At 26.5% G+C, this 17,412-nt stretch overlaps 1 protein-coding gene across 1 annotated transcript; it reads left to right on the forward strand.

The window, feature by feature from the left end:
• Positions 1 to 579: 579 nt before the first annotated feature.
• On the forward strand, positions 580 to 8,571 carry LOC145839161 (L-proline trans-4-hydroxylase-like). The gene is made up of 9 exons (XM_082946769.1): positions 580 to 688; positions 3,685 to 3,769; positions 4,149 to 4,233; positions 4,494 to 4,604; positions 4,776 to 4,867; positions 5,117 to 5,207; positions 5,404 to 5,490; positions 6,086 to 6,280; positions 8,437 to 8,571. The coding sequence occupies exons 1-9, from the start codon at positions 580 to 582 to the stop codon at positions 8,569 to 8,571; spliced, it is 990 nt and encodes a 329-aa protein (XP_082802895.1).
• Positions 8,572 to 17,412: the final 8,841 nt, after the last annotated feature.

The raw sequence follows: 17,412 nt of genomic DNA on the forward strand, positions 1-17,412 counted from the left end.
ACAAGTCCTGCTCTTTCCATGCCGCAAAAAAGCGCATTTGTTCACCCTATTGTTTGTTTGATATTATCTTTTTCATACCAAACTTGTAATTTTGGTTATTCAGATTCAGAAAGCCGTGCGGCTACGGGAAAGTCCCAACCGCGCGTTCGGCGTTTTTGTTCTGGGGATTTTTGTGCCGGGGTCGCTCTGCCAAGCGGCCATTTTGGTGGAAATAACAAAAGCGATCGTGCAGCGCCACTAAGGTTTGCGGGGCACCGGTATCCCCAACAACTGCACCAAAAAGTTCCTCTGTCGTCCACTCTGAGTTTCTGCTTGACTGATTTCGCGTTGCTCACATACGGGTTTGTGAAGCACAAGGGGCGGGAACTTTCGTACCTGGTTGTTTTGAACTTTCTGGTGAATGCCGTTTCTCTGGAGTGTTCTCACGCAGACTCTGAAAATCGAATGTTTCCTTTCTTGAAGTGGAAGAGTTCTAGTTATAGAGGAGAATCGTTGAACTCGAAAAAAGCCAGTTCTAAAAAAAGGTAAAAATGTTTCTAATAGCCCATTAGAATTAAAAAAGAACAAAATGTAGATAACATGAACCGAAAAGTTAGCGACAGCGGTTCACAACTTTCTGGTACTAGTACAACTCAATTAACAAAAGCTTTGGAAATACCAGAAAACAAGATACAGATAAAACCTACTAGTTTGCGAATTGTTTTAGAGCAATAAAAATAAAACATTGTGTTCGAACGATGGGACGGAGCCAATGAACTTTGTTAACATAATAAGAGTAAAAGCTGAAAGAATATTTCTAAGTTACGTGCCTAGAATAAAAAATCTTAGAAGTTTGAAACGACAGTTTAAATCTGGGATATTTCGTACTGGGTTTTTTGAATTTATGTATTGTTTTGCTTTAAGTTCGTTTTAACTTATTGAAAATCTTAAAAACATAATATCGAACAAAAAGCATTTCAAATTGGAATTAAGTTGTATTTTAAAGTTTTCTAATTAACAAACAATAGCCAGTATATACTATGTGTGAGTTTTTTTTAATGTTTTTGTTTAATATTAAAACAATATAAACATAACTAGAGTTATTTTGAATATTTAATGTATTTTTTTTTTATAAATACTTATCGAAAAATCATTTAAAAAAATTGATTAAAAGTGAACAGGCTATAGATTTTAAAACTTCAAATTAAGTATAAATTAACATTTGTACTAATTTAATGTTTTTTTTTTCCAAATGTACTATATAGTCAGCAGTATGTAGCTTTTAGTTACTAAAATTGCAAAAGACGAAAATGCGTAATAGTTTGATAAGCTTTTTACAACACTTAGTTTATGTTTATTTACCGTTAACAAAATATTACTTTGTTGGTTTAATGTGTTATTAACATTTATAAATTTAAGAATTTGTTTTTAAAACTTTCATTTATTTTTGAAATATCTAATAACACTAATAGTTTGTAATTGTGAAATAAGAAAACTTTTTATTTATTAAAAAAATAAATAATTAGTTTAAGCAGTTTCACATTCCAGTTTTTTATGTCATTTTGTATGTTTTTTGCAATTTTTTAATATTAATAACTTTTATTGAAGAAATAGCAAATCGGTATCAAAGGTAGTTAGAAAATATTTTACAAAGCTTTGAATACTTGGATACTTTTAATTCTTAAATTAGCATCTAGATTTTTTGATTATAAGTTTAGAGAACTAATAAATGTTCAACTTATATTTTAGCTAGTTAGTTTTTACAACACCTGCTTAAAAACACACTTTTACAAAACATCTGACTTACAGTTTGTAAACTTTTTTAATATTATTTTTATACGGTACAAACGATTATTAAATTTATGTAAAAACAAAGCTTAGTAACAATAACAAGTCAAGTAGAAGTGTGTAAAGCTATTTGATGTAAAGTATATCTATTTGAGAGTCAATTTGTGTTTTTATAAATAAATTATTTATAAAAACTACTGACGTATTGAGCTTGCTTAACAAAATATTGTATTTCGTTTTAATGTTTATGTTAAAGTTTTTTTTTACTTTATACAGTTCTTTTGAATAACTTCAGGTAAACAGTTTATTAAACTTAAATATTGTGTATAAGCGTTTCTAGCTTGTCATTTATTTATTAACATAATACTGTTGATTTATTTAATAAAGAAAAAACGTTGTTTTTCAGTTAATCGAGCTAAACACACAAACAATAATCAAAATTTTTTACTCTTAAAATAGACAATTTGTTGTATTACTTTTAAGCAATAAAAATATTTTGATTTCTGGTTATAAACCCATCAGCCATATTTTCTATATAATTTAAAAATTACCAATAAAACAAGTTCAATATTTTACTTATTTTAAATTCACTTCATTTTCTGTTTATTTTTTAAAATTCGGAACTTAGCGTCGCTCATACATACTTCAAAGGATTTATGCCGCCGTGAAACTGGCTTAAACGTAACGAAAAATTAAATTAAAAATCGCTGGTTACGAACCTTATTATTTAGTTCGGCCTTCTTTATGTTAATTTAATTCGATTAGTATGTTATTGGTCTGATTTTTGTTTAAAGTTACTATCAAAAACATATATGCTTGCCAAATATACAATGTAACAAAAAGTTAACAATTTATTATATTTCTAGTTTTCCAGTAGAAAATTTATACTTTTAAAAATTATTTTTGATATATAAATTTTTTAAACTTTACGAGTAACATAAAACGAACAAAACTTGGATAATAAAGTTATGTCTTCAGTAATAAAAAGAATTACATTAACAAGTTTGTTAAAATTAAGAGAAATGCAAACTAAAAAAGGTTTTAATAAGTTTTTGATGATATAAGCCTAATGCTATTTATTTTACTTTTGACTTCAAACTTGTTTTTAAGCAAACCTACGTTTTCATAAAACTTTATTAAAATTTGCTAAGCCTAAACGTGAAAGCAGTAATAACACCTTGCTAAGCAAACAGTTGTTAAAAAAAATTCATAGTTTTAAAAGTAAACACAAAAATGCATGATATTTTAAATGTCAAGGAAAATATTATTTATTGGTTTCTTTTTTGAAAAATTAATATATGTAATTAATTGGAATCTAAGTTTCTTAATTTTGATTTAATATAGATTTATTTGGTTTTAAACATGATTAACTTTGAATAGAAAACTTTCCATACCTGCAACTTAATATATAACAAAGTAGTCTAGCCATTCTCATTATAATTAAACATGAAATGTTTTAGATAGTTTTTACATTACAAAAAAGCAAAACCAAATGTGGTTTAGAGAGTATTGTTTAAATAAAAATTTTTGAAGAAAACAGTGAAACTTAAAGCCTGAAATATTTTAAAATATTTAAGATTTGACTTAAAATCAGATAATTCTTTTAATACGATGATTTTTGTTCAAAAATTGATATATAATAGACAATTGAACTTGAAACAACAAGCTGTTTTTATATACTTGTAAATGTTTACTTTATGAAAAATAAAATAAACATAGTAAACACACTAACATTGGAAAACAAACATAGACATACTTATAGGTTATTTATTAAAAAACAAAAAAAAAAAACACTTATATTTGACTATGAGCCATGCAAATCGTTAAAAAGAGAAAACTATTTTGAATGGGTTAGTTTTGTAATATAATTTAAATGTAACTTAGCTATTTCTACTTAAGCAATAATAATTTTTCAAGAGCTGCATTTTAAGGAAGGAAACGAGTTTGTTGTAAAAGAAACAGAAAAACATTCATTTTGGACAGATGGTTTTGTAATTGTGAGGTAAAATAACTTGTTTTTTTTATTTATGATTTTTATTAGCTTGTTATGCAGAACTGTTTGAATATATAAACTATACTGAAATGCTAAAAGATGTTTTAAGACTATCATATAATATTATTCACTAAACTGTATAACTAATCGTAGAACGTTTTGTTTCTTACATAGGAAGTTGTGTTTTAAAGTATTTACTTAATCTTCGATTAAAAAATTTGTCTAAATTAAAGTGTTTTTTATTGTACTTAAAACGTAGTTACTACAATTTTTGAAAAATAACTGTTGGTAAGCTTTGAACAACAGTTTCTTAAATCTAAACTTGGTAAGTGTTTCTTTTTTTTTCTTTTTAGGTTTTTATAAAGCATTTACTTTGTGTTCGTTTTAGAAATCTTTTAACACCAAACGAAATAAAAAAATTGAGAGAAAGTTTAGAAGACCCAAACTCAGAAGTACTGAAAAACTCTTATGAGGTTAGTTATTGTAAACGATAACCACTATTAATATAACTTAAACCAAAACTTTTATATATGAAACAAGAAAATGATTAGTAAAACTAAACAAATTTTATGCCAGTTTTTACTTATACTTTTTTACAATAATCAAATTTTTATCAATATTTACCATTATTTTTTTTTTGTTTTAATGCCTCGTAAAAATATTCAAGTCTTCGTTCGTGTTACACACCAGTGGTAGTTTCATATAAACTTTTAATATTTCTTCCTCAACCAAGGTGGACGATGGAGACGGTAAGAAGACTCGAATGTGTCTTTGGAATCACCCGGGGAAGGATCTGACCGGAGTTATAACGAGGAGTAGAAAGATTGTTAACACTTGCGAAACTGTTTGTTTGTTTTTGATTTATTTATGATAAAGAAATAAAAATGTAATTGGTTTTAAACTGTTACAGAAATAAACACTTCTTATACTGGTAATCTTCAAAAGAAAACTCGCTAAGTTGGTTTATAAATATGATTTATTGAAAAAATAAAGCGTTTTACATGTTTTCTTACAGCTACTAGATGGTGAAGTTTATCATTACCACAGCAAACTGACTATGAAGGAAGCTTTCACAGGTGGGGCTTTCCAATGGCATCAGGATTACGGGTGAATAGAGTTTCTGTTTTTGTTTAACTTGAACAAAAAAAAAAACTTTGGAACAATTTATTTGTAAATTTTCGCACAAATGGAAAAAAAGTTACCAGAACATATGTAAAGATTAATGTAAAAGAAAAACTTTTGCAAAACAAAAGGTTCTATGAGCAGAGCCAAATATAAAACTTTTTAATAGTTTTTTGGGCAGCTTTTGTAACTTACAAACTTTATCTAAACCATAAACAACTTTTATTTAAACAGGTACTGGTACAACAACGGGTTGTTGTTTCCTGACATGGTTTCGGTGCAGATGGCAATTGACGACATGGACATGGGAAACGGATGCCTTCAGGTCCTGAAAGTCATATTTAAAAGTTTCACATATTTACACATATTTAAAAAATAGTTATGAAACTGAAAGTTAAATTTGTGATGTAAAATTGTGTATTGTTTCAAATTTTAACACGTCATGAGAATAGCAATTCATTTTCATGATTTTCATGCAGTTGTATTTGTTTTGTAGTTTCGTGAATTATAAATAATCCCAGGTCCTAAAAGGATCCCACAAACTGGGGAGGATCGACCATGGGAGGGTGGGGGAGCAGGCTGGAGCGGAAATGGAGAGGGTCGAACAAGTTGGTTTGAAACTTAAAAAAAAATTTGTTCAGGAAAAAGTTATAAATGTAAAGACTATAAAATTGTTTGAAAGGGTTAAAAAAGCTGGTTTGAAGCTAATAAAAAAACTAAATTGAAATTTAAACTTCTTTTTTTTGAGTTCTGACACATTTTGGTATTGAATAAGTTGGTTTAATAAGTTATAAGTAACGAACAGTTAAACAAAAATATACTAAAGAAGATATGCCAACTAATATATAAGTAAACGCTTATTCGTTTCTACAATTTTTTTTTAGTTTTAAAGTCATTTCTACGAAATATTTAATTTTTGTAGAAATTAGTAATCAACAAGTTTGTTTTTACAATTTTTGTGTTTTTATTATTATATTTTTTATTTTTTTTTTTTTAACCAATTAGACTTAAAAATGAGTTTTGATTCATAATACTAGAGAAAAGAAAAAGTTTATAAGTTTTCAAAGTAGCAAAGCTCACATCTAAAAAGTTTCAAGATTCATTATATTACAGCTACATTGTAACAAGCGAGAACTTCAAAACACGCAACTCCTTTTGTTAACTAAATAAGCTTCAATTTCATAAACATTAAAAAACTATAAGGTGGAAAAAGTGCTAGAAAGAGTACCTGTCGAGTTGAAGGCGGGGGACGGATTATTCTTCCATTGCAACCTGCTGCATAGGAGCAACCAGAACAAAAGTTGCAGGAGGAGATGGTCACTGATTAGTTGCTACAATATGGCTTCTAACAACCCTGTGTACAAGCATCACCACGCCCAATACACCCCTATTGATAAGGTAATTGGTTGTTTAATAAAATACAGTACAGTGCATCATTGTTAATTCGACCATGTTCGAAAAAAAAATTTGTGGTAGTTGCTGGATAAGAACAAATATTTGATTTTTTAAATTCTACCTCTTTTATGTTAAGTAATGCACACTAAAGTTTCCGTTACGTTAATATGTTAAAATTTTTAAGCGAAACAAAAAAATATAGTTACTGAAATGAAACTTCATTAAAGTTTAAAATCTGTTTGTCAAAAAAGTGATACTATATCCCAAGCGGATGAAATAGTATCGACAATTTTGAGCAGGTTGCAATATGTTTTAAATTTAAATATAGAAAATGAAGTAGACACGTATTTATAACTAACACATTGTTTTCATCACGGAACTTTAAGTTCTAAAATGAAAACTTTGATTTTGGTTGAATTAGTTAAAATAAAAACTCTCGAGTGAAACCAGCTGGATTAGCGGTGACCACATTAGCGAGGATGCTTTGTGTATACGTTGTGTTAAAAGTGGTCAAATTATGAAACAATAACTATTAGGTTACGTAAGGTATTAAGTATATCAAAATAAGTTGAAAGTTTTGTTAGCTACTCAGGATTTAAATTTTGTTTAAAGTTAGTTTGTTTAACAAATTTTTAAATGACAAAATGTGTATTTGTAACGGTATACTATGTAAAGGTCATCATAAAAATTTCGGTTGTATAGTAGTTTGGTTAGACTTTTTTGAATATTTAAGCTGTATTAATGTAAAACTTTGCCAAAGTTTTTAAAATTGTTTAATAATTTTCACATTCACTCTATAAATTACATTCCCTTAATTTGTGCTTAAATTTTTCATTCTGATTTTCGTACTATTTTTGACTATTACTTTAAAAACAAAAATAAATTCCTACAATGTTAATAGTTTTGTTATTGAACACTAGTTTAAGTTAAAATTTCTTGAAAAGGGTAATTAATTATGCAGGCCTTAAACGCTTTTATCAATGTGTGCTTTTGACCTTGATGTTAATGGCTCATTTTAACATAACTCAATCAAAACTGATAAGGTGCGCTTTAAAAAAAAAAACTTGAAACACCCAATTTAGTTGATATAAAGTTAAAGTACTTACAAGCTTTTCTTATGTTAAGAAGTTACTATATTTAAGCTGACAAGCTAGGTAATACTAAATACTTAAAATGTACATAATTGACTTTAGTAGTAAAATTATGTGTTTTTTATTTAAACACACCTTGACCACAATTACAAAAAAAACATATGAGCTAACTTTTCTAAAATTTATACAAAGGAATGGTAAATAACAACCTAAAAACTTTTATTTTTAATAATTACTTCAGAACTAAACAAATTACTGTTTTTCTTATTGAAGTTTAGAGATAAGTTGTTCAATCAATTTTCATTAAGCAATGGTTCTAACTTTACCGAATATAACTGTAAAATTTTACCTTTTGAAAATTTAGTATAGTAAATACTACGGGATTTTTAATATTTTTTATACTTTAATAAAGCCAATTATTTGTATAAAGCTACCGAAGCTTTGTTTCATTTTAAAATAATGGCTAAATTAAACACTTTAAGTTTGTGTTTAATCATTCAGATAATACAAAAAAAAGGGTTCTAAAAATATATGTTTTCGTTCAAAATACAAATAAAGATTTAACAAGCTTTCTTTTGCTGAATTACGAGAAATTAATAATAATGAAAAACTCGCTCTTTTTTTTTATCTGGAAACATTTTCTAAAAAATAAATTGTTTAAAAAAGTATGAATGTTTAAACTTATCATAACAATAACAAGTTATACAGTATCCTTCTTTTATAACACTAATACATATTTCTGTGTGTTAAACGAGTCAACACACTTCAACGGAGCTCTGTAAAAAATAAATACTGTAAGGAAAGAATAGAAGCTTGAGTAGGTATATACATATACCCATTAAAATTAAAAATAAAAATATCATTATTGTATATTATTATATATTCCAGTGAACTTGTTTCTCTAGGATCTTTTGTTAACAAACGATTAAGTTTATATTCTAAATAGTTGTTTTGACTTATTTTTATAAAACAGTTCTACTACAAATAATTATTTTAGCATATGCTACGAACTTAAAATTATAATATAAAATTTGACTTAGTTTCATTTAAATCGTTACCTACTTCTAGGTACCTGACAGTGAAATAATGAAGTGTGATGAATTGAGGGATATGAGTGGTAAATGGTTTGTAAATCCGACCAATTACAAACCAGAACACATGCCCCAGGACCAATCGGATGGCAGAACTTACGGAACTGAATAAAATATAAATTACGTGAATTTAAAGTGTTTTTTTTTTTTAATAAAATTTAGTTTTATTAAAGCACTACAATTTTTAAATACATTGAATTTTGTTAGAAATATTTAATAAATCTACTACGTACAAGCCTATATGTAGTAATACTAAATATATTCCAATATAATATTTTTCTTTTAGTTTTTGCTTCGTTTCGAAAACACAGTTTTATGAATCAGGGCATTGGTTGTGTGACTTAAAGTGTTTGTTTAGTTTTTGTTTCAGAAAAGCTACTACAGTTCTTGTTTCTGTTTAGAGTTTAACCGCGCTTCTAAGTTTTACATTTACTTACAGGAAAAAGTAAAGTTTAGCAGTTAGTTATTGAACAGATAAACAAAACAATAATAAACTTAAAAAGCTTTAAAAGCTATAAAATAAAAATTATTTTGGAAAAAAAAATTATAGTAGCAGCTTCAGGTGTTAATAAGTTATATGTTGCTTTCAAAATTTTATTTTTAAATTCAATTTTACTTTTTTTTCAAACAATTTTTTTTCATTTCTTAACAGGAGTAAATTCGTAACATAAACAAAAAATAAAAAGTTTTACACACGATGAAAACTAGAGTAAAGTGTTGCATACTTTACTTTGGTAATTGTTTTAAACTAATTCTACAAGTATTGAAACATGCTTAAAAATATACAAAAAAAAAAAAAAAAATAAAATTTTAAGCAGATGCTGTTGCTTAAAAAATTAAAAACAAAATAAAACTAATAACTTAAATAACATTCTATGTGCCAAATAAGTATTAATGTTTTTCTAAGTTCACACGTTAGGTCACCTTAGATTTGTTGGTAAAAATAATAACTTATTTTGTTTGGGTGAAATCATTAACCAACTAATTTTTTTGAAATTTTTGAATATAAAGTTCAGTTTAAATGAAACAAATCGTTTTTATTACTTGTTTTCATGCGAAAAACAACTTTTTATAATGATTTATCTGAAATAAACGTATAAAGTTAAAAAATCAAAACAATTATAAAAGTCTTAGTGTTTTTTTATACACTAAAAAAGAGCACTTAGCAACAGTAAAATTAAAATAAAATTTATACAAAGTAACAATTAACATATTTTTAAAGTTCACAAGGCCGGTTGCTTTTTTAATTAAAAAATTTTTTATAACCTACTAAGCTTAAATATTTTTTTGGTTTGCTTGAAAATAACAAACTTAAAAGTTTTAATTGGTAATAAAATTGTAAAAAATGTTTCGGTAGTTTGACACGTTGATTTTTGTTGATTTAAATCGGGTACTTGTTAATAAACAAGATTTTGTTTAAGTAAAATAATGAAGATAAATGATACTGCTTTGAGAACTGCACAACATGTATTAAGTGATCATTTGTTTATATCAAAAAATTGATTCTAGTTATATATATATATTGTTTATTGAACGACAAAAATGCGCTCAAATATTTTGTTCTTAGACCTGGTGCACGAAAAAACCTTTTGGCTATCGAGTCGCACACCACGGATACCTTCTAATGTCTTGTCCAGGACATATATATAAATAAATTTACCATAAGCATTTTGAAACACTACTGAAACTGTTATTTGAAAAATTTATTGTGATACTATCACAAGGCTAACTTTTAAAACTGATATCACAGAAACTTGAAACAAAAAATTAAGTTTAGTTACAGTTTGAGTTTAAGATAACAGCATTGTCATGAAATTGTAAAAATTAACCAGAAACTTGTTTATACATATCAAATTTGAAACTTTTTTGATATTCGGACGTTTAATAATTCGTTAGTCACAGTATGTTTCTACAAACTGTAAAAATATCAGTATGCGTACAACTTCTTAAAATAAAAAAAGTTTACAGTTAAAGCTACTCATTACCGTAGAATTTTTGCTTCAAACCTCATGACTTATAGTTGTAGGAATTAGAATTAATATTAATAAAAGTGTTGACACTGGTATAAATCTTACTTAGTTTTTACAATAAAGTTTTTATTAAAACTACGTTAGTATGTATTACAAAAAGTATCTGGCTGCGCTTATATCTTTTGGGAGTTTATTTTTCGGAAAGTTTCGATGTATGCTAAAAATAGCTTTTAGTTGGTTTGATAACGTTTATTCAAAAAACAACTGTATATAAACAAGTTTTGTTGTACATGTGAAATTTTTCATATTAGTTTTTACTATAAAATGATTTTTATTGGTTCATAACAAAAGTCTAAGATAGTTTGTTGCAAATTGACTAAATAAATAAAAATAAAAATATGTGTATTAATTTGGAAGCTAAAATCTATAAAATTTCTATTAGCTTTAATTGGTAATATTTAAACTATTTTTTGCTCATCATTGTTTTTTTTTCCTAAAAGCAAACCAAGAACAGTTTTCAAACTTGTAAATAGTTATAGAACGGTGTCATTTTATTAATTTACTAAATAAGTTAACAACTGTTTCATAGAAGTCAATAAAAAAATATTCAAACATAGTTGAAATTTATTTGTTGAAAAAAAAACATTAATTTTAACACATTTTCATCACGTCAACAAAGTAATTAATTACTTGGTATAATTTTATAGTGTCATCGTGTAAAATAGTCTTTTTTCTAAACAAGTTAACCATAAAGTTTCTACGCGTGAAAATTGTATTGTTTGTTGCAAATGAAACATTTTTAGCTCCATATAGACTTTGTGAAAAGCAACATGTTTAACATGTTGACAATGAATAATAAACTAGATAAGTTACTATTGTACATTTAACAGCAAATACAACTTTTTGCTGTTTGTAAGAATAAAGTTTACAAACGAAAAATTGGATTACATCAAAAAGTTTTGTTTAAAATTAAAGGAATTTGCATTCATTTTAATTAATTAAACAAACTTGAACTTTTTTTTCTATACTTTAAACTTTTGTTATAAAAAAACAAGTTAATTCAGAATAAAAATTCGAATTGTTGAAATACAAGCCACATTTATCTTACTTTTCTAAATTATAATAAAACCTAATGGAAAATTAAGCGCGAATTTTCACAACAAGGATTTACACATTTGCTCGGCGAAGTACGCATTATGCTCCAATTAATATTTTATGTCTTTCATACAACACGGCTCGCTAAGAACATCATAACAATTCCTTCTAAAGTATTAGTACACGGCTGATTGATTGTGAAAAACGCGAAAGTTGATTTAATCTCAAAAACCTGACAGCATGAGACTGCTTTGCCATTCAGCTTTAAATAACTTTTAAATAGAACAAACAAAAGTGATTAAGTCGAAACTTCGCTGTTAATAAGGCAATTTCCTTTCACTTTTTCTTTTGCATGCAATTTGTAAATGCTTGTTTTTCAGAACGCCAATCATTCTTTTTACAGCTTTTGACCAGCTTAAAATAAAACGTCAATGGTTCTTATTATAGAACTAATCTGTGAAAAGACAACACTCTAAACAATCGCAACTTGCTACCTTTTTGTGAGTTAAAAATATTTGGTTAAGTAAATTTAGGGAGTTTTTTAAAATCTTCAAGTTTTAAATCTAACAGAAAAAACATTTGAGAGTATCATCACATTTTTTTCTAATATCATGTTTTAAACTTTATTATTTTTATTATTCATACTTTTAATAATTAATCAATAGTTAATCAACAACCTTGTAAAAAAATCTTTAAGTAAAACTATACAAGATTTCCTCTTGTAATTAAAGTAGTAAAATATTTTTGAAGTCTTTGCATCCATTTTTATATAAATAATCTAATGCAAGATAGTAAGATAAACATCAAAGTTAAAAAAGCAAATTAGTTTGTTTGAAACATTTAATAAATACACTTGATTGTCTTGTACTAAAAAAAGGTTTAAGAAAATTTAATACAGTAAAACAACTAAACTTTACTAATTATACTTCAATCACAACTTTAACTAACCAAGTAAAAACAAATTTCACCAACAGTTATGCATACAAACGAACTTTAAGTAGCTGATAAAACGCATTTTGCTTGTTAAAAACTTTGTTTCGATTGTGCATGTACCAAAACCAACAACAACAAAATGTTCAAGTCAATTAGAGCGAGATTATAGACCGCGCGGGCGCCAGCAAATAAAACTCATTACAACATTCAGCTCTTGCTTGCAGTTCAAAGGACGACCCGCTGTTAGAACGAACCAGCTTTTTTATCTGCTTGAATAATTTTCCGGCTTTGTCGTAAAGCGTGTCGCTTGTCGAACATTTGCATTCTGTTTTCGAAGTTTTTGCTGTAATTACAGAGTGAGCTTTTTCTATTCGAATGGAAATGTATGAAGTAAACTTTTGTCGGAATTTTTGTAAACTTTTGTCAAAATGTATTTTAAGTTGTTCCATTGTTGGTGTTAAATACCTCAAGGGTGTAGGATCAAAGCTGAAAAGAATTTTTAAATTTAATAAAACGCTACAGCTAGCAATTTAAAGATGTTACGCAACAATGTTTTCTTTTAATGAAACTTCATACACTTTTACTACGGAATTTTTAAATATAGTAAACAATATTTATACAGCTATTTTATATGAGAACGTCAATTATTAATTTAAGTTATATAAAAACGTTATAAAACCTTACTTGTTAAATGTTTCTTTCTGTTACTAGTTTTGATATCGTATGTTTTTAAGAGAACTTTATCCTTTAAACTTATTAGCTTCAACTCTAGATAGTTGGGAAAAATATAAAACTGTTAAACTTAAAACATAGTCTTTATCAAAAAAAAATAGATAAAAAGATAGGAAGTGTAAAGTTTTCGTAAACAGCTTGATGGAACTTTTTGAAAAATATATTACTAAGTAAACATTAATTAATTTATTTAACTTAGTAAGAAAAATAATAATTAAAAACATGCACTTTTTAATTTAGCAAACTTATGTTTTATCTTAATATTTTAGAGCTACTAACAAAAATATAGTTATAAACTGCTAAATTGGTATAACTTCGCACATCTTTAATGAATAAGCTCTTTTTAACTGATAATATATTTTTGTAAAGTAATAAGACTATTACTGTTATACAAAAACAGTAGATTTAGTTCTATACTTACTTGTGCTTGTAAAGTGAGAGTTTAAATTATTATGTAGTAGCTTCACAGAATTAAAAATTCGGCAACTTAAAACAAGTCTGTTTACAAACAACAAATTAACAAGGCATTTTTCAAAAGAAATTCTAATTAGGGAGTGTAAATAAAATTCTGCACCTGTGCCAAAACTCTAGTTAACTTTTCTTTAACTTATGGCAAAAACTTGCGATAATTACTTATCGTTGTAACTGTTTTGTAATGCTATGCTAGAAACCTTATTTCTTCAGCTTTAAAAGCTTTACTTTTTACTTTAGAATAAGGAGAACAAAACAGTTCTAAACAAATTTTACTTATACTTTTTACTCAGGTATGAATTTTTTATGCTGTAATTTTCCATAAACATAGCTTAGGTATGGAGTTACGAGTAATCCTCTACGGAGCACGGCTTAGAACGTGTAAACTTATATTATTGTAGTTTCGGCAAAATACTTTCACCATTGTTTTTGTTCTGTGAAAAGATTGTTGTGCATATGATTTTAATCCGGGTATCTTGACTTAATACTGATTTAAATACTGGTATTATGAATTCACCGTGTTACAGTACAACAAAGATTTATATTAAGAAATACTTTATCTTAACTAAAAAAGTTATAAAGTGTTAATACAACTTTTAAGAAGACTTTTAGTTGTTTAATATTGAAATGGTTTATTATAACAATGTTATACATATAAACATCAAAAACTTTCATTTAACTTTTTATCGGTTTATCTTATTATTATTTATTATTTTTACTCACTTTTATAAATAAGTTTGTTAGTTTAAAATTATTTAAATAAGTTTATTTGTAGGTAGTTTCTTAAGTATTGAGTTGTTTGTGTTCGTTAGACAAAGTTTGTTAAAAAAACATTTATATATGCATTAAATTTACAGTCAGTTAAAATATTGATTATAAAAACTAACTTAAGTCGATAAACAGATATTGTAAGAAAAATAACTTTTAAGTAGTAAATTAATTTTACATTTACAGTCTTTAAAAACGATTTTATTTTGAAAAGTAAAACTTATTTAAAATAAAGTAATGCAAAAACTAGAATAAAAAATATAATTTTTGTAATACATACTTATGTTTATTTCTTTAACATAAGTACTTATTTGCTTTAAGGTATTAAAAAGCACAATTCAAGAAGTAATAAATAACGCTTTAAAACAGCTATAGTTGACGTTATTAATTGTTAAAAAATTATTTGATACTATTTAATAAATTTTTTTATACAACTGAACTATTGAAATAAAAGCTATATAATGTCATTTTTCTTTTGTTCAGATTACTTTAGTTTCAGTTTCAAATTAATATATCTCAAAGAACTTTATACTAGTAAGCTAGTTACATATGTAAACATAATGAAAAGTATATTGATTTTGTTACAGCATACAAAGCCTTATTAGATTACTGCAGGCAAGCATAAAAACATAAAACAAAAATAGTTTCGAAAAACTTTAATCTCATATAAAAAAAAACAACGAACAAAATCATTTGAAGAATTTTTGAATACATCATTGTAATCAAGTTAACTAACATCAATCATTATTCAAGATTATAAAACAAGCGAAATCAGCATTTAGATTAAGTGTTAAACTTTTTTATTTTTTGTTTAGAAAAGAGTTGAATCTAATTAAGGACAAATTATTTAATTAAATAGATTTAACAAAAAGTTCGAATGAAATGAGAAAAAAGGAACAAAAAAAATTAGAATGTTCAAAAAAATTTTTTATGATTCTTGTTTGACTCCACAAATTGTCCAGCAACTCAATTTAGAAAATCCCCATGACAGCAATGACGTCATCAAACCCTCGTCGTCATGCGGGGTCGCGATTTCGTTGTGACGTCACTAAGCGCTTCTTTTGAAAGCTGGTGTCTTAGCAACGCGTGATTGTATTGGGGAGTTGTTGGGGCGCAATGAAAATTTTGTGGGGCCCCATGGAAAGGCGACACCACGTGTTGAGACCTTCCGAACATCGTTGCGGTGCTGGAACACCTCTGGTTGTAATGGTGACTGGGAGATTGGACCACGTCGGATCTGGAGTTGTACACTTGGTGGTGCTCGAAGGGAATTGCGGATTGGTAGCCTCCGCGGTAACCTTGGTAACCAGAAACCATTCTTTGTTGCATCATCATTTTGGGGTCGTGTTGTTGAATAGGGTAATAACCTGTAAAAAGATTAGTTTAAGTTTTAGCAATAAAGATTTTCTACAATAATACGATGTCTAACAAAGTTGTATTTATTCAGTTTTCTATGTTTGTTAACTAAATAATGCTTGATATTTAACGAGTGTAATTTGAAAAACAATATATAATCTTAAATTTATTCTTTTGATACTGAACAAAAAGAACTATAAACCTCAATAAAGATATTAATGAGTTTTAAAAACCCTTAAAACTTTACAAATGTCGCGACTGAGTGTCTTACAAGGTGCTTATGAAAGTACTTGAATAATATTTCAAATGAAATAATGCCCCCTTAAGAAGTAAATAATTTCTTGATAAAAAATTGTGTTGTTTTGCTTGAAAAAGTTGAAGAAGTTATATTGTTTTAGTGAAAAGTAAAATTAGAAAAAAGTATCGTTGTTAAGCATACTTTTATCTCATCGAAAGTTTGCTAAAAATAGAAAAACCAAATCAACACTTTGCAAAAATTTTAATTTTTATAAAGAACAAAGCAAATTGTTTTACTATTTTTTACTGCTCTCAGATTGATAAATCTGCACTTTAAAATTTTATAGTTTAGGTCATAAAAATGTAGTTACTATTCTTTCGTAAACATTTAGTTTTTTATTTAAAAACTTCAATTTTGCACGTTATCATTTGTACAATACATTGCTTATACTTACTTGTACTTCTATAAATAGATAAATGCACTTTTTGTGACATCACAATAAAGCCTAAAATAAGTAGAATCTCGTTATTTAGATTACATAGTTGTGAACTTAATAACTTTCTATTTAACCTCAAAAACTTTTTAAAATCAAATTAGTAAAACAATGAGTTTAATGATAAAAAGAGATTGCAACTTGTAAAGCTTAACTGTTCTATTTTATCTACCTTCAGTAATATAACCTTCATCATTCACAGGACTCTCCGATGTGTGAATCTGAACTGATTCCGTGGAATTTCTTGATCTTTGATCTTCAGTAGATCTTCTTGATGAACATTCTGAACTCTTCGGATTTGTTGATTGATCGTCATTAATTTGTAGCAAATCTTTAACTGGGACTTTCTAAGAAGATTTTAGAGTTTTAAGCTAATGAAAATGTGTAGTTGTTTCACTATTATATTTTAATTAAAGTTAGAAGCAATATGTTTTAAAATTAACGTTTTCTTTTTCAGGTATATAATAAGAAAATTTAAAAGGTAAACAACATATACTTTAAGTTCTGAGTTTAATGCAACTAAACTTGTTTTATTTCTAAGATTATAACTCAGTAGCTTCATAAATACAATTTATTATGATTTTCTGAAAAACAATTTGATATATAAATACATTGTCAAATTTTATCAGTTAATTTTTTTTTGATAAATGTTAGTTTAAAAATAGCTATAAAAGCTTACTTTAAAAGAAGAATTTTTTGAAAACTTTGAAAACTTTTGATTTTCGTGATTTCCTTGTTGAGATCTTTTTAGTTTGCAACGAATAATTAAACAAATAACTGCAACAAGAATGAACAATCCTCCTAAACAAGAGCAAAGAATTACAACAAATCTATTTGATGGAGAACCTGTTAAATTTTTATTAAATTTATAGGTATAAAAGTTTATGTATTTTGAAA

The sequence above is a fragment of the Thalia democratica genome, chromosome 6 (assembly GCF_965202585.1).
Source record: "Thalia democratica chromosome 6, ktThaDemo2.hap1.1, whole genome shotgun sequence".
NCBI lineage: Eukaryota > Metazoa > Chordata > Thaliacea > Salpida > Salpidae > Thalia > Thalia democratica.